General features: G+C 37.2%; 2 protein-coding genes across 2 annotated transcripts; both read left to right on the plus strand.

Annotated features, from left to right (window-relative positions):
* The first annotated feature begins 5,830 nt into the window (after positions 1-5,830).
* On the plus strand, positions 5,831-6,884 carry LOC128572887 (olfactory receptor 2T27). Its single transcript, XM_053573017.1, has one exon. The coding sequence runs from the start codon at positions 5,840-5,842 to the stop codon at positions 6,791-6,793; it is 954 nt and encodes a 317-aa protein (XP_053428992.1). The 5' UTR covers positions 5,831-5,839; the 3' UTR covers positions 6,794-6,884.
* A 12,702-nt stretch (positions 6,885-19,586) lies between these two features.
* Positions 19,587-20,576, plus strand: LOC128572862 (olfactory receptor 2T2-like). The gene has a single exon (XM_053572988.1). The coding sequence runs from the start codon at positions 19,601-19,603 to the stop codon at positions 20,573-20,575; it is 975 nt and encodes a 324-aa protein (XP_053428963.1). The 5' UTR covers positions 19,587-19,600; the 3' UTR covers position 20,576.
* The last annotated feature ends 2,313 nt before the right edge of the window (positions 20,577-22,889 follow it).

A 22,889-nucleotide genomic window follows, 5' to 3' on the forward strand; every position in this document is an offset into this window, starting at 1 on the left:
AATAATGGGGTCACCCAAATCTCCCATTTGTGAGGAGTTCTGTGGAGGTCTCCAGGGTCTCATTAGTGAGTTTCAGTGCCAGGAATACTTATGGTCAGGGCTGGGGATACCTCTACCCTGATAGGCAGATTTTTGAGCCCAGTTGTCACTCCTGGGCTTATTCAATATTCCATATAGACCAACAGTCACAGTGCTTGGCCTCCGTTGACCATCTACCATCCTCTGGATTTATAGAAAAATAACAAGCACAGTCCTCCAAGGACCTTGCTCTTATTAAGCTATTTAGAAGCAGGACTGAATGGGCATTTACCTCTCTCCATGTAGAGTGCTGCTGAACTATTTAGTTTTAATTTCCCAAGTGGTTTAACATAGTAAAAGAAGAGGGTGGGGGGCGGGCAGGAGGACTGTAATAGAACCAGGACACTCATCGGCAAAACAGCTAGTGAAAAGCTCTGATGTAAAACTGTACATTAACAAAAAATGAGAAAGTAGAAAAATGTATGGAGAGGTGGGTCTCAACAATAAAAGCCTTGCTGAGAATTCACTTTTTTAGTTATGTTTTCCTGGCATAATTGTGGTGAAATGCACAGAGGGGCTTTGGTGTAAATTTCCTGTGTACCAGTCACTGAGCTTCAGCTTTCATCACATCCATTGTTCTTTTCTCACATGTTCTGACTTTTTCACATTTTTCATTACAGTGGGAAGGAAGAAGTCAAAAGTGCAGATGTCCTAACAAAACTATTTTTAAAGTGCCCTTGTGCCTTAGTTCTAGGTTCCTTAAAGGTAGGGGACATGTTCATACATTCTTTTAGGGGCCTGTAGAACTCACACCTTTGACTTACCCAGGGTGTCTCAGGAATTAATGTCCATTCTGGTTTATTGGGAAACAGCATAGAGCAATTGTACTATCTCTGGTTAACTAGAGCCACGTGCTGTAGGGAATCTAGTTACTTACGCCCTTTAGGACTCACTTATTTTTTTTCATCTATACAATGGATAAAGCCATCTTCTAGTTAATGTTGTTGAGAAAGGTATATAATCTTCACGAACCACTAAACATTCTTTTTATGTGTTTGTAGGTCATTGTATACACATTACATAATTATTTTGATAATTTGGTATTACACCTGAAGTTTTTATTCAATTCTGTCTAATTTGGAGTGCGTTCATTTCTGGGGGACTTGTTTGGATGGAGACATTTGGAGCTGTCATATTCTGGGAAAGGGATACCTCTAGGCTAGTGCTCTCCAGTGGAAATCTCAGAGAAGACATAGAAATAATTTTAAATTTTGTAGCAGAAACATTAAAAATGTAGAAATAAACAAATGAAACTATTTTTAACATATAATACTTATCCTAATGTATCCAAAATACTATGATTATATCGTGTATTTAAAATAAAAAGTTTTAACAAATGTTTTATATATACAGATATATGTCTTTGTACTTATAGCACATCTCAATGAAGAACAGTCCTGTGTTGTGTACTCCACAGTTTCATAAGGCTCACAGCTTCCATATGTGTACTGCAGATCTACATGATGCTGAGAGAAGTTGTCCAAATAATCCAAAAGTGTTCATAAATATGGCAAAATATTATTCAGCTGATATAGCTACATATGCAAAATCTAACTTCACCTTTAATAGAAAAGTTCCTCTTTGGGGAAACAATATTTCTAAATTGTTTAAATTTTTTTTCCTCTTTTTTCTACTAAAAAGTTATATATTAATTATTGCTCCCATCTCATTTAACTGTGCTGATTGAGTTGTATGTTATTTAATCAGTTGTTTTCCACTAAAAGAAGGAAAAAACATTGCTTGACCCTAAACATTATTCTTCCCCTTGATTGCTTTCTCCCTACTAATTATCAGATTGTTTCCCAGAGTTCAGAGCTCTTGTGCTTTATTCTTCAAAATATAATCATTAGTTTCAAGTACCCAACATCTGCTAGATACAAGTTAATCTCTCAAGCTCTATAGGGAACAAATGGGAGAAGAATGCTGTAAATTAGGGTGGCACCTGTGGCTCAAAGGAGTAGGATGCTGGCCCCATATACCAGAGGTGGCAGGCTTAAACCTGGTCCTGGCCAAAAACTGCAAAAAAAAAATATAAAGAATGCTGTAAATTAGATAAAATCAATGTGATTATCCTTCCACAGGCAGACTACATGCTATTGATTGGTGGTTTTCAAAGTGGATTCTGAGAACAAGATCCTAGTGGAGGGAGAGACATCTAGGGTGGAGCCAAAAGGACATAAAATTGCTTCATCACAACTTCTAAATTAGCAAGCAACGGTCGGGAAGTCAAACATATTATCATCAAGTGAATAATGTTATAATGAGACAGAGTACAATCCTATTTAGGCTATTTTTTTTAAAAAAAAGTTTTGAATTTCAAGAGATGAGATTTATGTATTTTTATTTGGTTGGTTGGTTTTTCTTTTTTGTTTTTGTTTTTCTTTTTGTTTTTCAGATTTATTAATGATGGATAAAAGGTTCAAGATGGGATATAACTGTAATTTACATTTTTGAAAATATTCACATTGGAGTTAAATTAACCAACATAATGTCAAGCTTCTCAACAGCCCAAAAGGCACCCTCTGTCAGGCAGACCAATTAGAAAAGAAGCTGGAGGAAACTTAGTTATTTATGCCCAGGTTTCTCCTAGACATGAGTTCCTTAGTCTCCCTTACTCTCCTATATTACACTGAATGAAGTGGGGGACAAGAGGCCTATAAGTGTTACTGGAATAAAGATTCTTCCATATGGAACCTGACAATTGAAGAGTAAGTTTTTTCACCTGACACTGTACATAAACTTGTTGAAGCCCTTATCTGACTTTGTTTTTAATTTCAGATTAATATGAGAGTATAAATGTTTAGGTTAGATTATTTTCATTTTTAAGGTAAAGTTCAAGTTGTACTTGACCCCTTCACCCACAGGGTGTACTAAACACCCTAACCCTGTGCATATTAAGTGAGATCCTGTCATTCACCCTCCCTCATTCTCCCTTCACTCCCTCCCGTTAGCTAGAATATATCTGTGTTTTTTCTTTCACGCAAAAGTATAGTTTTTTCTATATTAGTTTCATATTAGTATTGAGTACATTAGATACTTTTTTACCCATTCTTGAGACACTTTACTAAGAAGAGTGTATGTCAACTCCATCCAAGTAAATACGAAAGATGTAAAGTCTCCATCTTTTCTTATGGCTGAATGGTATTCCATGGGATACATATACCATAGTTTATTAATCCATTCATGGGTTGCTGAGTACTTGGGTTGCTTCCACATCTTGTCAATTGTAAATTGAGCTGCCATAAAAATTCTGGTGCTAATGTTCTTGTGGTAAAACGATTTTTTTCTTCTGGGTAGATCCTAGTAATGGGATTACAGGACCAAATGGAAGATTGATTTTTAGCTCTGAGGATTCCCCATACTTCTTTCCATAGATGTTGTATTAGTTTGCAGTCCCACTATCAGTGCAAAACTGTTCCCTTCTCTCCACGTCCATGCCAGCATCTGCAGATTCAGGACTTTGTGATGAGAGTTTTTCTCCCTGTAGTTAGATGACATCTCAGCGTGGCTTTGATTTACATTTCTTTGATGATTAGTAATGAGCATTTTTTCATGCGTTTGTTGCCCACTCATCTGTCATCTTCAGAGAAGTTTCTATTCAAGTCTCTCACCCACTTATAAATGGGATTGTTTGCTCTTTTCTTGTTGATTAATTTGAGATCTCCTTAGATTCTAGTTATCAGCCCTTAGTCAGATTCATAGTATGAAAATATCTTCTCCCACTCTGAAGGCTGTCTATTTGCTTTAGTTGCGGTTTCTTTAGTTGGGGGTTTTTTAGAGACAAGGTCTCACTTTGGCTTAGGCTTATCTCAAACCTGTGAACTCAGGCAATCCACCCACCTTGGCCTGCCAAAGTGCTAGGTTACAGGTGTGAGCCACTGCATCCGGCCTCATTTATTTATTTTTGATGTTTCTGCAGTTGCCAAGCGGATCTTCTTCACAAAATATTTTCCCAAACTGATATTGTCAAACTTTTTCCCATACTCTCTTCTAGAATTTTTATTGCTTCATGCCTTAAATCTAAATCTTTTATCCAGAAAGAGTCAAGTTTTGTCAATGCTGAGAGATGTGAATCTAATTTCAGTCTTCTGTATGTGGCTAACCAATTCTCCCAGAACCATTTATTAAGTAGGAATTCTTTTCCCCAGTCATGCTTTTGTTTAGTTTATCAAAAATTTGATGACAATATGTGACTGTATTTATCTCTAGATTATTCTATTCCATAGGTCTATATCTCTATTTTTGTGCCAGTACCATGCTTTTTTGATCACTATAGACTTGTAGTATAACCTGAAGTCTAGTAGCATGATGCCTCCAGATACGTTTTTATTTCTTAAAATTATACTGGCTATTTGTTTTTTTTTCTGATTCTATATGAAATGATGTACTTTTTTTTTCAAGTTCTTCGAAGTGTGATTTTGGTGCTTTGATGAGGATTGCATTAAATCTGTAGATCACTTTGTGTAGTATGGACATTTTAATAACATCGATTCTTTCCAGACACAAATATGGTATATTCTTCCATTTGTATATGTCTTCTGCTATTTCTTTTCTTAGGTTTTCATAGTTCTCTTTATAGAGATCCTTCACATCCTATAGTCACAGGTATTTTATTTGCTTCAAAGCTACTGTGAAAGATATGTCTTTGATTTTATTCTCAGCTGGACTATTATTCGCATTTATGAAAACTACTCATTTGTGGATATTGATTTTGTATCCCAAGACATTATTATATTTCTTGATCTCTACTAAGAGCTTTGTAGTTGAGGTCCCTGAGGTTTTCCAGGTATAAGATCATGTCATCTGCAAAGAGCAAGAGTTTAGCCTTCTCTGTGTCCATTAGAATATACAGAATTGGCTAAGCACTCATACCTGTAATCCTAGCACTTTGAGAGGCCAAGGCTGGTGGATTGCCTGAGCTCACAAGTTTGAGACCAGCCTAAGCCAGAGAGAGACCTCATTTCTAAAAGTAGTTGGCACTGTGGCAGGTACCGGTAGTCCCAGCTACTTGGGAGACTAAGGCAAGAGGATCACTTGAACCCAAGAGGTTGAGGTTGCTATGAGTTATGACACCATAGCACTCTACCAAGGGCAACAATCCAGCACTATGTTGAATAGCAGTGGTGACAGTGGGCATCCATGTCTAGTTCCAGTTCTAAATGGAAATGCTTTCAGTTTTACTCCATTCAATATGATATTGACTGTGGGTTTATTGTAGATGGCATATATCAGTTTAAGAAATGTCCTGTCTTTGTCCATTTTCGTAAGTGTCCTTGTCAGAAAGCAATGTTGGATTTTGTCAAAAGCCTTTTCTACATCAATTGAAAGAATCATATGATCTTTGTATTTTATTGTATTCATGTGGTGAATTACTTTTAGGGATGTACGTAGGTTGAACAAACCTTGCATCCCTAGAACACAACCCACTTGATCATGATGTATAATTTTTTTAATGTGTCACTGTATTCTGTTTGGTAGGATTTTATTGAATATTTTTGAAAAGATTTTTATTAATTTTATTGGTCTATATTTTTGTCATTGTTGTTGTTGTTGTTGGATTCTTTCCTGGTTTTGAAATCAGGATGATATTTGCTTCATTGAATGTGTTGGGGAGGATTCCTTCCTTCTCTATGTTATTGAATATGTTAGAGATTTTTATCTTTTGATATGTCCATGACCACATCATAATGTTTCAGGAACAGATATTTTTCCAAATTTCCCTATCACATCTGTCTTTCTCTTTTGTATCCCTTACAGAACTATGGAATGGGGTAATTATTCCATGTATGCAGACTTTGTCCTCTTGGGTTTGTTCAGCAGCACCTGTTTCCCTGGGCTTCTCTTTGCCCTCATTCTCGTGGTCTTTGTGATCTCCATAGCCAGCAACACTGTCATGATCATTCTCATCCACATAGACAGTCGCCTCCACACCCCCATGTACTTCCTTCTCAGCCAGCTTTCCCTCATGGACATCCTCTACATTTCCACCATTGTGCCTAAGATGCTGGTTGATCAGGTGATGAGCCAGAGGGTCATTTCCTTTGCAGGATGCACTGCCCAACACTTCCTCTACCTGACTTTGGCAGGAGCTGAGTTTTTCCTCCTGGGACTCATGTCCTACGACCGCTATGTAGCCATCTGCAACCCTCTGCGTTACCCTATCCTTATGAACCGCAAGGTGTGCTCATTGATTGTGGCAGCAGCCTGGTTGGGAGGATCTATCGATGGATTCTTGCTCACCCCAGTCACCATGCAGTTCCCCTTCTGTGCCTCTCGGGAAATCAACCACTTCTTCTGTGAGGTCCCTGCCCTTCTGAAGCTCTCCTGTATGGACACATCTACCTATGAGACAGCCATGTATGTCTGCTGTATCCTGATGCTCCTCATCCCTTTCTCTGTTATCTCAGCATCCTACACAAGAATTCTCATTACTGTTTATAGGATGCATGAGACAGAGGGAAGGCGAAAGGCTGTGGCCACCTGCTCCTCACATATGGTGGTCGTCAGTCTCTTCTATGGGGCTGCTATGTACACATATGTACTGCCCCACTCTTACCATACCCCCGACCAGGACAAAGCTGTGTCTGCCTTCTACACCATCCTCACACCCATGCTCAACCCACTCATCTATAGCCTCAGGAACAAGGATGTCACGGGGGCCCTACGCAAGGCTCTGGGGAGGTGTGTGTCCCCAGGAAAGGTAATCACTTTCTAAAGAAATTGCATATACTGCTATGAGTTTGAAAATAGGAATGCAGGACTGTGTCATCACCTTGGAATCTAAATAGTCTCTGTCTAAAGACAAGCAGCTGTGGAACATTCATGGGATTTAAAAAGTGAACTGGATTTTTTTTGTTGTTGTTGTTGTTACAGTTTGGCCGGGGTTGGGTTTGAACTCACCCCCCTCAGTATATGGGGCCAGCACCCTAGAATCTGTCTCTACAAAAAAAAAAAAAAGTGAACTGGAATTTTGAAGATTTGGTCATTTTTTGAAAAATATCAGGGTTCTGAACAAGGAACAATTTTGAATAAAGCAGTAACAAAGTTGGGGTATCCTGTAACTGGCTCTGTTCAGTCTTGGCAAAAGAAATGGTCATCTTCAGCTCCTCCTGTGACTTCTCACAACTCCCTCTCTTTAGACAGTCTGCCAGTTGACCATTACAGGAAATAGACTTGTCAAATATTACTTTGATTATATTTCAAATATAGTGACCATCTTATGTTTGGGAATACGTTCTGAGACCTCCAGTGGATGCCTGAAATCACCAGTAATACCCAACAAGATTGCTGTCAGTTGAAACATGCTTCTATTCATGTCTTCCAACCATGAATTTGATGCCTCTTCCTTTTTAACTAATCACTTATCATGCATCATGGCTGTCACCTTTGCATTTGGAGGTATGACAGCAAAACCAGCACAAATTTATTTTTCCTTCCTAACAATTTCAAAGATAGAAAATGTGTTCTTACTGTAGATCTTAGCAACCTCAGCGTACAATTTTTTTCTTTTCTTATTAAATCAAGAATGTTCACCTTTTCCCATGAAAGGTGAGGGAAACATTTTATAGCTTCTTTTTGGCATATTCAAATTCATATAGCTTCTTTTTCGGCATCCCTACTCTTTTGGTGTCATTAGTAAGTGAAATAAGGACTTTATGAATACAAGGACTGCAAGACCTTGACATTTGACTTCATAACTGAGACGGCTACTAAGTGGCTAATGGGTGGGGAATGTAGTACAATTTGGATACACTGGACAGAGAGATGAATCATGTCCCTGGCTGGATGAAGCTGTATGGTACAAGATATCATCATGCTACTCAGAACAGTGCACAACTTAAAAACATATGAACTATTTCCAAAATTTTCCATTTTATATTTTCATACAGGAGTGGTAACTGACACTGCAGAAAGGGAAACCTCAAGTAAGGGAGAACTACTGTAATATTTTAATAATTAACTGATTTTTCTACGACTGATTTTTTTTTTATTTTCCATAAGCATTTAATTCAAATGATCATTAATTATTGGGAAAAATGCTGTAATTCATAATTTTTCAACTTAATTTTGTCCATACAGTTTGTAGACAAAAATGTTTAGAGGAGACCAGCACCTTGATATCTCCCTTTACTTTTCTTTCATAATGTTTTTTAAAAAAATCATCCCAGAATAATGGATTCATTGTAAAAAAAAAAAAAAAAAAGCTGCAACATGGGCGGCTCCTACATTTCTATCCTTCATTTCTCTGACTTTTTAATGACATTTAATACGAACAAACAGGGTGGTTTTAAATTATATCCCTTTTGCCATATTTAAATTGTATGATGGCCTAATATATTTTATTTTTAAAGTTCCTCCTGCAAAGTAATGAGACATTTTTGTCAGTAAAACATCGATTTATTATATGGAACTTAACATACATTATTCACTTTTTCTCAGTTTTAAAAATTTTAATTTAGCCTATTACGTTTAATGATTTTAATAATTTGTTTTATGTTAACCATTATCATTCTTATTTTATTTTTTTTTTTTGAGACAGTCTTACTGTGTCACCCTCGGTAGAGTGCCATGATATCACAGTTCACAGCAACCTCAAACTCTTAGGCTTAAGCGATTCTCTTGCCTCAGCCTCCCAAATAGATGAGACTACAGGTGCCCGTCACAACTCCAGGCTATTTTTTTGATGCAGTTGTCATTGTTGTTTTAGAAGGCCTGGGCCAGGTTCAAAACGTCCAGCCCCAGTGTATGTGGCCAGTGCCCTAACCATTGACTTATGGTCACCAAGCCAAACAATATCATTCTGATGAAGTAGAGAAAATTTTGTTTATTTCCTGTTTCCTTAGAAAGAATTCTGTTTTAAGTCTTTCCATTTTCTTATTTTTGTATCTTGCGACTTACATGAGCTAAGAACAAAATGATTTGCATTACAAAAAGGAAATGTACTTATCTATAAGTTCATTTTTTTAAATCTGTAAGTATTTGGGAATTCAAATGTGTGTAGACAAGTCTTTCAGGAGTTGATACATGATGTAGAAAAATGCTTTTACATTGGGCAAAGAAAAGGGGAAATGTCTCATTACAGACCTGTCAAAGGCACATTATTTTCCATTTTGCATTTCCAAAGAAGACATGTGACTGGAAGATGACATTGTTTCTTATCCATAAATGTCCCATTTTCTCTCAATGATGTCCAGATTAAACCAGAAGTTGGAGTCAACTTTTAGACTCCATCAAGTCCTGACATCCTAGGATTTTTCAACCCAGTCCATCTCCCTCTTTTAAGTTCATTTTCACCACCACTGACATTGAGGGAATAATTTAGATCACAATTAGAAGTTTTAGCTGTTTTATGATTTAGAAATAGTGAGTATATCTTTTTAATGGATTCAGCATAGAAACAAAAATAGACATATTAGGACAATTGCATTCTCATTATGGAGAAGCTTAATATCGTAGATGTTGTTAGGCTCTAACTTTAGATTTTATTGTGTCTGGTTGAACAATAAATTCAACGGTTTTTAACTTAATTTAAAATTGATTTATTATATGGAAATTAACATACATACTTTTAATTTAACTGGTTGAACAATTAAATTAATTTAATTTCTTGAAACCTTGTTTTTCAATGTATTAAATTAAAATGTTCTAACCCAATTTTTAACCTCAGAGCAATGGTTTTGAGGGGAAAGGAGATAAATGATGAGAAAGCAATGTTAACTTTGAAAATTCATTATGGGGGTTAGGATAATGAGCTCGCTCATACTCTGCACCCACTTTTATTTCAGGGGTGGTCTTATGTCTTGATATTGCCTTCAAAGAAGAATTCTTTCTTACACAAGGAGGCAAAAGAATCGTTCAGTATTTTTTCCTGCCAATAGGAGACATTTAATAAAGTAGATAGATAAGGTTCCAAAGACTGCTATTAGTCTGACATACCTGCAATAAAATAATAGTGATTGCTTCTAATCTATTGCAAGCAGTTGGGAGGTCCCACAACACTGATTTCTCCCTAACTTCAGAAGTTAAATAGGAAAACACAACCTAACATAAAGCAAGTTTCTTCTTGAAAGAAAATTACACAGCCAAGTTAGTGGGGCTTGATTTCCTCTTTTCCCAACCCAGTGAACCAAAAGAGGCCATCTATCACCAGGCCTGTCCTCTTGTGCATATACACTTTTTTTTTCCAGCTTAGTTTTGACACAACTTTGGCACTCAAATAGTATAAATATGAATAAAATAAAAATTGTGTAGATAGTAACATCAGCCCATTCTCTACCTTCTAAAGTAGTGTCAGCAAATCTATGTCATATTTATCACTAGTGGACTTAATTTTCCCCAATTTAAGCAATTTCTCCTTTTTTCCATCCCTTTCTTTCTCTTCTTTCCCTCTTATTGGTTTCCATCCATCCTTCTTCAATTCTCAACTAACAACCCCTGCCTCTGCCTCCAAACCCCTCTCTCTCGTATTTTTCTCTCCCTAGCTTATGTACTTTTTCATTTTCACCTTTTCTATTTTCACAACACCCACCTCTGTCTTTATGCAATATGGTTCTTCCCCAGTAGTGCATGGGGTTTGAATGTTCCTAGATTAGCAGGATATTCAGGGTCAGGTGAATTTCAGGGTCTTTGTGGGGGGCGGGTAAATGGTGTGGCTGACAGAGAGATTTTCCATGGAAACATAACACAGATGTGTTTGTCTCGGTCAGAATTATATATGCACTTAGTTCAAGTCAGAAGAATGGAAAAGGAAAAACAAATGGAAAAGTTAGACAAATCTGCATCACTACTCAACAGACCTCTTTGCTTTTTGATCATTTTTTATCTGAAATAGCACAGAATTCCTCCAATATTTAGGTTCCACCTGCATAATGAGTCAGATGAGTAGAGAGAATTCTCTTTCCAACTCTGTGTCTCAGTGTTCTCTCTGTTTCAGAGGCAGCTCCCTTCTCCTGTACTCAGAGTCATGCCTGCCTTCTCACTGTTCACATCAACATCTTTTGTCTTAGAGTGTAGACTCATCATTTAGCAATCCCTATTTGGAGTAATACATTCTTTTTTCTCCACCCATCGCATCCTTTCCTTCATTCTTCTTATTTCCCTTTATCCTCTATTTCTCATATCTCATTTTTTCTTGCTGAATTTGATATTCTTCAATAATACCCATGAAATAAAAAATTCTGAAAAACAATTTCTGTTAAGTACAAAATACATTTTTTTAAAATATAATTTTAACTTAATTTTTACTCAAAATAATAGGCCAATGGCTTGGAAGAAAGAGAGTTTTCAGTATGTCATAGTCCCTTTTATAAATTTTAATATTAGAGTGAGCCTGTCCCTCAGCCCCAGATTATTTTTTTAATGTAGAGAGAGATGCCAGGAGTGGATAAGAAATGTCTGCTAAAATATCAAGAAACAATTCCAGTCTTACACTTGGGGGAAAAAAAAAAAAAACAACCTCACCCTCTGACCACAAGGGATGGGCTTCTTCTAATGTTCAATATAAGCCCAGTAAACTTGGATTAATTGCAAACCCAGGGGATATGGTGATATATTATTAATGAAAAGCCTTCATTTAACCTCACCTCACCTCACTCCATACCCAAGTATTAAGAAGTGTGCCATTCCACTCTTGCATTACTGAGGCTTTTGTACTCAGATGCTCTGAGGTAAGATCTTAGATTTTTATGAGAATCAGAACATTACCCAAATCTTAAGACCTTTCTTTAGGCATCACTCTGTAACTAGAAGGCCATGCTAATGGGATCTTATCTGCTAATGACTGAGGTATGATTTTTTCAGGATTAGGAAAAATAAATGCCTACATTTAGTCTTTGGCAATCAGACAGGTGAGATAAGGGGAGCTAAAGGAAACCTGGTAATAGTTTAGGAAGAGTGTGAGTGCATTTACTGAAGAGGAAAAATGCACCTTAAGAGCTGATGGTTGGTAGAATGTGCTGCCTCATCCATTATGAGGAATTCCCAGAACTTAATGGATAGGTGTCAAGGGTGTATACTATTAATAGAGAAGCAAGTATTGTCCTAAGAATATTTTCTTTACTAAAATATTAATATTATGACTTTATCAAATTATAATTTAAATAATTAATAACCATTTAATTATTATTGTTAATCATTGGGACAAGAATTGGGATCACTTCTGATTAGCAGAAGGATCCCTGCAACTTACTGCTCACAGCTCCAGTCAAGCTAGATTCCTGGGGAAGATGTCAAAATGGGCTGCTTTAAGCTTTTTCTTGCTGGTAGAATGTCATGTGATCTCTATCTGCTGTGAGGGTCACCACTAGGCCTGTATTTCTATGGCTTCTCCCAGAACAACTCTAGTGCTAATGTCCTGAAACATAGCTTCTACCACTTCGCTCCCTGCAGAGACCCTCCTTGTTCTTTTTAAATCATCTCTCCATGTGGCAGAACACAGGTAGGATAAATGTCTCTTCTCAAACTCATCCATCTCTCCCCCCTGCAGCTCCAAACATGCACACACCAGAAGTGAAGAATCCCTGTCCTACTCTCCTCCCCACCTTAGCTTCATCTCTCTGCCCTGCCATGCTCTGGCCGGGCAGGCAATTATGTGATAATCTGGGGTGATACTATAAGGCATGATCTCAGAGTTCAGAGTGTTCTGGGTTATGTTTTTAAGGGGGGTGGATTTTGCTTTTCATCTGCTTTAGAAGGAAAGAAGGAGGGGAGCACCTTTAAGTTTGTAAATTAAATCAATAAATCAAACAAAAAATTCTAAGGTTCAGGGTATTCTAGGTTATATTTGAACAAATTCTGGAGACAGGGTACTAAACAGCAGAAAGGCCTGAAGGTGACATTATGCAGATAAAAGGGTGGGAGGTTTTTGTTTGTTTTGCTTTGGTTTTCTTCTTTTTTTTAGTTATTAAGGGAAATAGGAGAAAACATAAGGGCTTTGAGCAGTGAAGAAATATGACAGTAGGCTGGGCTTCTGTATCACAGTGGTTATGGTGCCAGCCACATGCACTGAGGCTGGTGGGTATGAACCCAGCCCTGGCCAGCTAAACCACAATGACAACTGCAACAAAAAAGTAGTCAGGCATTGTGATGGGCGCCTGTAGTCCCAGCTACTTGGGAGACTGAGGAAAGAAAATCACTTAAGCCCAAGAGTTTGAGGTTGCTGTGAGCTGTGATGCTACGACACTCTACCAAGAGCAACTTAGAGAGTCTTTCTAAAAAAAAAAAAAGAAGAATTGCGACAGCAGAGGAAAGGTGACCTGAGGAGAATGCAAGCCATTATTTTAGATGTGTGAATGAACCAAAGCGCATTACATTAAGCAACAGTCTCAACTGATACAAAAAGAAATAACTCATACAGTATCATTCTGCATTCTGTTCATAATGCAGATATTGATATCACTGCTTACTACCCAATAGACTACGGAAAGGTATTAATTGTGCATTTGAATGTGCATTATATAAGCTTCTAAATATTTAATTTATTGGCGTGAGTAAATTGCTCTTCTGTGGTAAATAAGCCTTGTAAGTAAGTGCGTGATATTCCTTAGCAAGGTCTGTTTCCAAAGTTCGCACACTCTCACACACACAGGCCATACACATACACACAAACACACACACACCCCACATACTCACTAATGAACACAGTCCAGTAACACATACACAACATTGTCTAACTCGGGATTCTTTCACTCACTGAGACTCTGGTTATATGAAAATAAGGAAGATGGCTAAAACACCTTTTCTCTCTTTCTTTGTACTCTACTCTTCCAGAATCTACTCTAAGGCAAGATCTGGAAGTTGGAAAAGTTTTCATTTCTTTTTTTTTTTGTTTATTAGGTTTCCATTTTTTTGCCTTCATAAAATTAAAAAAGGCTTAAAGTTTAATAACAATAACAATGTTTAAGATAAGGAATAGAAACAAAAACCTTGTAAAGAATAAATGAACATAAATACATTCAGAAAAGGAATCAGACAATTGCTACATCAAAATATTAAGCAATAATAATAATAATGCAAAGAAAGTACATTCACCTTGTCAAATAAGAGTATGTCTATTATAAAATGCTTTGACTCTGAGATTCAGTATGGAGTCATCAGTTAACTTCTTCTTATTTTTTTCCAAAGTCTCAAAAAATAGACAACTAATATTTATAAATAAAAGTAAAAGATAATTTTGAAAAACAGATCGTGCCAAATCTTATAGACAATAGAAAAAGAAAAAATACTTCAAAATCATTCTACTTGATCTGGGTACACCTGATATTAAAATTGGAGAAAATATATTATTGTAAAGGGGAAATTACAAACGTATGTCACTTATAAATGAGGATGCAAAATCCTAAACAACATATTAACAAGTTGAATTAAAAATTAATGGTTAAGTAATGTACTTTGGTCAAAATTAAATCCAATTTATGTGAGAATTAGTCACTATTTTATTTTATTTTGTTGTTTTTTTTCTTTTTCTTCTTTTCCTTTCCCACCCCTCCCCTCCTTCTCTGTCTGCTCTCTCCTTCCCCCATGCCCCACCATGTCATTAATTGTCATTAATTGCCTTCATATCAAAATTGAATACATAGGATTCATACTTCTCCATTCCTGTGATGTTTCACTAAGAATAATGTGTTCCACCTCCATCCAGGTTAGTACAAATGCTGAAAAATCTCCATTTTTATGGCTGAATAATATTCCATGGTATACATGTACCACAGCTTACCAATCCATTCCTGGGTTGAAGGACATTTAGGTTGTTTCCACATTTTGGCAATTGTAAATTGGGCTGCAATAAACAGCCTAGTACAGGTGTCTTTATAATAAAAGGTTTTTGTTTTTCCTTCTGGATAGATGCCCAATAATGGGATTGCAGGATCAAATGGAAGGTATAGGTGGGGTTCTTTGAGGTTTCTCCATACTTCCTTCCAAAAAGGTTGTATTAGTTTGCAGTCCCACCAGCAGTGTAAAAGTGTTTTTTTCTCTCCACATTCATGCCAGCATCTGCAGTTTTGAGATTTTGTGATATAGGCCATTCTCACTGGGGTTAGGTGATATCTCAGGGTGGTTTTAATTGGCATTTCTATAATTAGGGATAATAAGCATTTTTTCATATGTTTGCTCACCATTCGTCTGTCATCTTTGGAGAAGATTCTATTCATCTCTCTTCCCCATTGATGTCTGGGATTGTTTCTTTTTTTTTTCTTGTGTATTAATTGAAGTTCTGTATAGATCCTGGTGTCTACTGCCATACCACCCTGAACGCCACTGATCTCGTCTGTATAGATCCTGGCTATTAAGCATTTTTCTGATTCAAAATATGCAAATATTCTTTCCCATTGGGTAGGTTGTCTATTTGCTTTGGTTGTTGTCTCCTTGGCTGTATGGAAGCTTTTCAGTTTGATTAAATCCTACTTGTTTATTACTGCTGTTGTTGCTATTGCCATGGCAGTCTTCCTCATAAAGTCTTTCCCCAGGCCTGTATCTTCCAGTGTTTTTCCTATTCTTTCTTTGAGGATTTTTATTATTTCATGGCTTACATTTAAGTCCTTTATCCATCTTGAATCAATTTTTGTGAGTGGAGAAAGCTACGGGTCCAGTTTCAATCTTTTACATGTGGATATCCAATTCTCCCAGCACCATTCATTGAATAGGGAATCTTTTTCCCAGTGGACGCTCTTGTTTGGTTTATCGAAGATTAGGAGACTGTAAGTTGTTGGTTTCATTTCCTGGTTTTCTGTTCGATTCCAAATGTCTATGTCTCTATTTTTGTGCCCGTACCATGCTGTCTTGATCACTATGGCCTGGTAATACAGCCTAAAATCTGGTATGGTGATACCTCTGGCTTTGTTTTTATTACTAAGAACTGCCTTAGCTATACGGGTTTTTTTCTGGTTCCACACAAAATGCAGAATAATTTTTTCCAAGACTTGAAAGTAGGATGTTGGTATTTTAATAGTGATGGCATTGAATCATTAAATTGCTCTGGGAAATATAGACATTTTAACAATGTTGATTCTTCCCAACCATGAGCATGGTATGTTCTTACATTTGTTAATGTCCTCTGTTATATCCTTTCTTAGGGTTTCATAATTTTCTTTATAGAGGTCCTTCACCTCTTTTGTTAGGTATATTCCTAAGTATTTCATTTTCTTTGGGGCTATGGTGAAGGGAGTTGAGTCCTTAATTAGCCTCTCATCTTGGCTGTCGTTGGCATATACAAAGACAACTGACTTGTGGACATTGATTTTGTATCCTGAGACATTACTATATTTTTTGATGACTTCCAAGAGTCTTGTGGTTGAGTCTTTAGTGTTCTCTAAGTATAAGATTATATCATCAGCAAAAAGGGAGAGTTTGACCTCCTCTGCTCCTGTTTAGATGCCCTTTATTTTCTTGTCTTCTCTAATTGTACTGGCTAGAACTTCCAGGACTATGTTGAATAATAATGGTGACAAAGGACAACCTTGTCTGGTTCCAGTTCTAAGAGGAAAAGCTCTCAGTTTTACTCCATTCAGTAAAATATTACCTGTGGGTTTGTCATAGATAGCTTTGATCAGTTTCAGAAATGTGCCACCTATGCCTATACTCCTCAGTGTTCTAATTAGAAAAGGATGCTGGATTTTATCGAATGCTTTTTCTGCATCTATTGAGAGGATCATATAGTCTTTGGTTTTGCTTCTGTTGATATGTTGAATAACATTTATAGACTTGTGTATATTAAACCACCCTTGTATCCCTGGGATGAAACCTACTTGATCATGATGTATGACTTTTTTGATGATAAGCTGTAATATGTTGGCTAAGATTTTGTTGAGAATTTTTGCATCTATATTCATTAGTGAAATTGGTTCGAAATTCTCCTTTTTAGTTGGGTCTTTTCCTGGTTTTTGTATCAGGGTGATGTTTGCTTCATAGAATGTGCTGGGGAAGATTCCTCAATTTTTTGGAATAATTTCTGCAGTATAGGAATAAGCTCTTCTTTGAAGTTTTTTTTTTATTAAATCATAGCTGTGTACAATAATGCAATCATGAGGTACAATGTGCTGATTCCATATACAGTCTGAAATATTTTCACCGAATTGGTTAGCATAGTCTTCATGGCATTTTCTTAATTATTGTGTTCAAACCCCAGAAGTTTTGATAAAATTCTGGTATGAAGCCATCTGGACCAGGGAATTTTTTTGTTGGAAGTAAATTACTCTGAGACGACTTCCTCTTTTAAATACTGGGTGAGGTGCAATCTGGGTATTTATATGGAACAAAATGTCCTAGCCTGTGTTTTGATTGATAAATAATTGCTTATTTTTTTAGGTAATTTTCACAGAGTGTATTGTTAAAGGGATTACTGTAAGCTGATTTGATACTACAGTGATTAATATATAAAATCCATAATGCATCTAGGTGACAAAAGATAGCTGACCAAGATAAAGTTATTGTCTATTTGCATTAACTTTTTGCCAGTTACTGTAAAAGCCCTATACATGGAATTTTACTAGTCTAAAGTTCTAGGGTGCATGGGGAGAATTTCAGTGTGTGTGTATCTCTGAAGATAATATTTTGACCTATTAATGCAGAGCCAAAGCTGTGGCTATCTCAATAAAATCTTTCACATATTAAAGAAGACAAACATAGCTAACTTTTGTAAAGCCTGTCAAAGTTTAATATTTGATGCTCAGGTATTTGTTTTGCCTCTCCCTCAAATGGTAAGCTGTGAAAAAATTAAGTTTTAGCACATATCAACACAAAAATTGCATTTTACTTTTTCCTTTGGAACTTTACTCATGTATCTGGAATACTAATAATATATTGTACCTCCCTCTTTGATGAACACTAAAAAGGACACTAAAAAGCCTCTCTATCTCTCCTATTTTTGCCTCACCGTGAGGGGACGTATTTCTTCTTGATTCTTCAGAGATCACACATTTGACTATTGTGGAGCTAAAAGCTCTGGTTCATTTATAGGTGGCCAAAACATTTTATAGAAATATACTTCTTTAGCAATTGTGCCACCGAAATGGGGCAAGGAACACTATACTGTGTACTATGATGATAAAAGTGAATTGTTTATCCTTCAATATCCCTGGACATATCAAAGAGGCACATTTACATTGACATACTTGAGAATAAAAACCATAAGAATTTATTCTGTTTAGTTCAAAGTGAGTTTTAATCCTACTGTGTTTTTTAATTTCCTCTAAATTTAGCAATTTCTTTACCATTTTCAGTTATTTTTGCTTATAAACATGAAAGATGATAGAGAATTATAAAGAGAAAAAAACCCATAGGAACAATGGATTCCTAGGGTAATATAACATCGTAAGTTCAGAATGCCACTCTATCAGAGAAACTTTGCCAACATTTTTGCTAAACAATTGTTTAAGAGAGCTTAGGTCATCATTACATTGTATAATGCTATACTTAGTCATAAAATTTTAGCACAGTCCCTTGTGTCAACCGGAAAGATCACCAAGGTGAAACCTGGAATCCTGCTTCACAAGCAGGATTCCCGGTGGTTCTCATTCAAGATTTATTTCCTCTATGTTATCCTTTGGGTACAGATATATCCAAGTGCTTAAAGTGCTCCATGCCTAGAACATGAACTCCTCTTGCAGCACAGTGTCTAACAGAAAGACCGAGGGGAACTAGATGCCCAGATGAAGTTGGTGGTATGGCTTTGCTGTCCCAAACTCTCACAAAGCTATGTGGTAATAACAATAGCTAAAAAAGTTAAAGGTATTCAGATTTATGGACTCCATAGTAATTTTCTATCTATTTCTTCTTCTTTTTTTTTTTTTTCTTTTGAGACAGGATCTTACCTTGTCATCCAGGATAGAATACAGTGGTGTGATAATAGCTCACTATTGAAATCCTGGGTTCAAGCAATCCTCCTGCCTCCTACCTTCCTGGTAGCTAGGACTATAGGCACAAGTAGCACCACACCCAGATATTTTTGTAAAAATTTTTGGTAAAGATGAGGTCTCACTCTGTGACCTAGGTTTGTCTTGAATTCTGGCATCAAGGGATCTTCCTGCCTCAGTGTCCTAAAGTACTAGGATTATAGACATGAGCCACCATGCCTAGCCTCAATGGCAGAGAGCAATATTATATTAAATAAACCCATGTATATTTATTGCAAGATAAAATGGGGAATAAAGCAGTTACTATTCTCAGGAAATTTTCAATCTAAAGTGATAACACCATAAAATGTATACAGAATATGTCCAAAGTAAAAATAAAGCAGATTGCAAAGAGGTACTGTATGAATTATTACATTTAAATCTTCCATATAGCCTAAAGTATAAACCTAGGAAGATCTTTCACAGAGTGATGACATTGAGTTAGTTTACAGACTAATATGTCGGGTGTCATACTGATCATTAATTCTGAAACTAGGATTTGAAATAATTCTGAAGTTGATGTTCTTTCTTTCATTTCTTCTGACATAGTATTCCTGGTGAGCCCTTCCTAAACACTGGGTTATTAACTAACTCACCGGTTTTCTGTCTCACAGTCCAAGGAGCTAGGATGTAACATGACCTCAGAGGCTATACCTCAGAACTCCACTGACTTCATCCTCATGGGCCTCATCACCTACCCAGGATTCCCTGGGGTTGTCTTTGCTGTTGTCTTCTCCATCTTTGTGGTGGCCATAACAGCCAACGTGGTCATGATTCTGCTTATACATGTGGACTCCCACCTCCACACGCCTATGTATTTCTTGCTCAGTCAGCTGTCCATCATGGACACTGTCTTCATCTGTATCACTGTCCCCAAGATGCTGCAAGACCTCCTGTCCAAGGAAAAGACCATTTCCTTCCTAGGCTGTGCACTTCAGATTTTCCTCTACCTGACCCTGATTGGAGCAGAGTTCTTCCTGCTGGGCCTTATGGCCTATGACCGGTATGTGGCTGTGCGCAGCCCTCTCCGGTACCCGGTGCTCATGAACCGCAGGACCTGCCTGCTCATGGTGGTGGGGTCCTGGGTTGGTGGCTCCTTGGATGGATTTATGCTGACTCCCATCACCATGAGTTTCCCCTACTGTGGGTCCCTAGAGATCAATCACTTTTTCTGTGAGATCCCAGCCGTGCTGAAGTTGTCATGTGTGGACACATCACTCTATGAGACCCTGATGTACGTGTGCTGCGTGCTGATGCTGCTAGTCCCGGGGTCCATCATTTGTGTCTCCTATGCGCGCATCCTCCTCACCGTCCACCGGATGGACTCAGCCGAGGGTCGGCGCAAAGCCTTTGCTACGTGCTCCTCCCACATCACAGTGGTGAGCATTTTCTTTGGGGCAGCCTTCTACACCAACGTGCTGCCCGGCTCCTACCACACCCCAGAGAAGGATAAAGTTGTGTCTGCCTTCTACACCATCCTCACCCCTATGCTCAACCCGCTCATCTACAGCTTGAGAAATAAAGATGTGGCTGCGGCTCTGAGGAAGGTGCTCAGGAGATGTGTCTTCTCCCTGAGAAGCAGAGTGGGGGCTGAGCGTCGGAAATGTTAGAGGGACTGTCCGCCAAATGTCCGTGCTGCTGTGGCAGGTGGTGTGGTCTTTCCAGAAGATAGGCTCCATAGGCTCTTAGTTCTGAAGAATATTCAGTGTTGTGTTGAAAGTTCAAAATTATTAATAGAAAAAAATCATCTTGTTGCAAGCATCATCTAAGTACTTACAGTGAACGGCAGCAAACATCGCTGCATTGGCCAATTTGTCTAGATGCCTGGACAAACATCTTCCAGACAGCAGTCTCAGTGACTATAAGTCATCCCAAGAGAGTGCAAGAATCTCTTTAAAGTGCCCCCAAAAGATGCTTTTCTCTATTCCATGAGACCTTTGTATCTGCATTGTTGGCCAACTTTGAAATGGAAATTGCGAAGAACATTTGCTATGTGGATGATTTAATTTCAAGCATTCAATACAAGTAAAATACTTTCACATGTAATAGTGTAACAGATTTACTTAGGAAACTTCTGTGAAGACTACATGATTGTATCTTGGGTTATGTATTCTTAGTTACATTTTATCAATGTGTTTATTTTCTTACCTCTGAAATTGCATTGTAAATCCTTACAATGTCTTTAATCACTTGGAGGCTAATATATGCCTCAAGATTAATAAAGATTGATTGACCAATTGAAAATTAACTCTGTCATTAAAATTATAGCACTGCAGCAAACCTGCAAAAATTCCATTTATGCTTTAACAAAATGGTTATTGATAAATGTGCAATGAAATAATCAAGATATTTCATTAGCTAACTTAGCACTCAGGGTTTTGTTGTTTAATTTTCTTATTTTAAAGCTCATTATTGGCATGCTGGTAGACAAACATTTCCTTTCTTAGTTAGTTAGGTTTAGCTGTGGTGTTTTGGTACAACTTTGATAGAGTACTAACTGAAGACCACGTGGACCTTCCATCACACATTATTTTACCTTTAAATTTTCCTATGTCTAATGACCTGAAATATGACAAATAAAAAGAATTATTCATTCACTTGCTGCTTATTCTCTCCATCAATACAAGGTTTAGAAAATGTTGTACTAATTTTTGAGTGGTTATACAGTTGACAAAGACTTGTTATTCTAATGTTGATATGGAGATAGAAGGGAAAATGTTCCCTCCATCAATGCTAACATAGGTAAATAACATTCCCTTCAACATACTAATCACTAGGTCAATTTGGATCTTTAATCTGAAATCAAACAAACCACTAGAAAAAGAATACCCTGGTGGGAAGAATTTCCTCAAGTGTGGAAACTGATCAGAATGTATTTATATTCATTTATGAAATATCCTCACTGTTATTTCAATTGACTTCCAACTCTTTAATTTCCTTGTATCTCTAATGCCTTCTCTCCTCTCCTTCCTCCGGCCTTAGATTATACCCTTCTTGGTCTTCCTCCATTCCATAAAATTGCTTCCATTCACACTTTGCATTTTTGCTTTACCCAGAACATTAATGTTTTCTCTTCCATCACCCAAGTTGCTATTATTAATATCCCATAGTACTTTTATTCTTATATTTCAAAGGTTTACCGTTTGCACATTTAACAAGGGCATTTAATGTACACATTGATTGATATTTAGTCCTGGAAAATAAGGCAAGTTCCTAGAGATATCATAGGCCTTAGTGACTGGGTCTGTGATGGAGGAAACTTACTTGATGTTGTTAAGAATCCATTCAACAAATTCAGTGGTGGCTACATTAATGTGTGTACGCTATTATGATTTATCAATCTTGCCACTTATGTGTACATTTTTCTTTTTTTATGCCCTACTTTCATATAATTTAAAACTTTTTAAATTTCATCATACATGTGGTGGTGCCTACTCTCCTCATGCATGAGACTAGTCCTACTCTAAAACGGAATGACCAGGGATTTTTCTCCTCCAATCCTCTCTCCAGTCATCTCAGAAAATTCTTTTTTGTTCATTTGTTTGTTTGTTTGTTTTAGACAAAGTCTCCTTATCAGAACTCACTATAACCTCCAACTCTTGGGCTCAAGCAGTCTTTCTACCTCAGCCTCCTGAATAGCTGAAACTACAGGCATGTACCACCATATCTGGCTAATTTATTTTTAAAAAATTGTAGCGCCTATGTTGCACAGGCTGATCTCCCAAAGTGCAGAGATTATAACTGTGAATGACTATGCCAAGCCAGTGAATTCTTCCTTTTAAAAATTTTTGTTAATTTCAGATGGGCGGAGCAAGATGGCAGCCGAGTAACAGCATCCTTGCATCTGGGCACCGTGAGTCTGGGGAGATAGGACTCCAGGCATCTCTGGCTGGTGGGAACTGCCTATCATCACTCCTATGAGGA

Source organism: Nycticebus coucang, chromosome 20 (assembly GCF_027406575.1).
Source record: "Nycticebus coucang isolate mNycCou1 chromosome 20, mNycCou1.pri, whole genome shotgun sequence".
Taxonomy (NCBI): domain Eukaryota; kingdom Metazoa; phylum Chordata; class Mammalia; order Primates; family Lorisidae; genus Nycticebus; species Nycticebus coucang.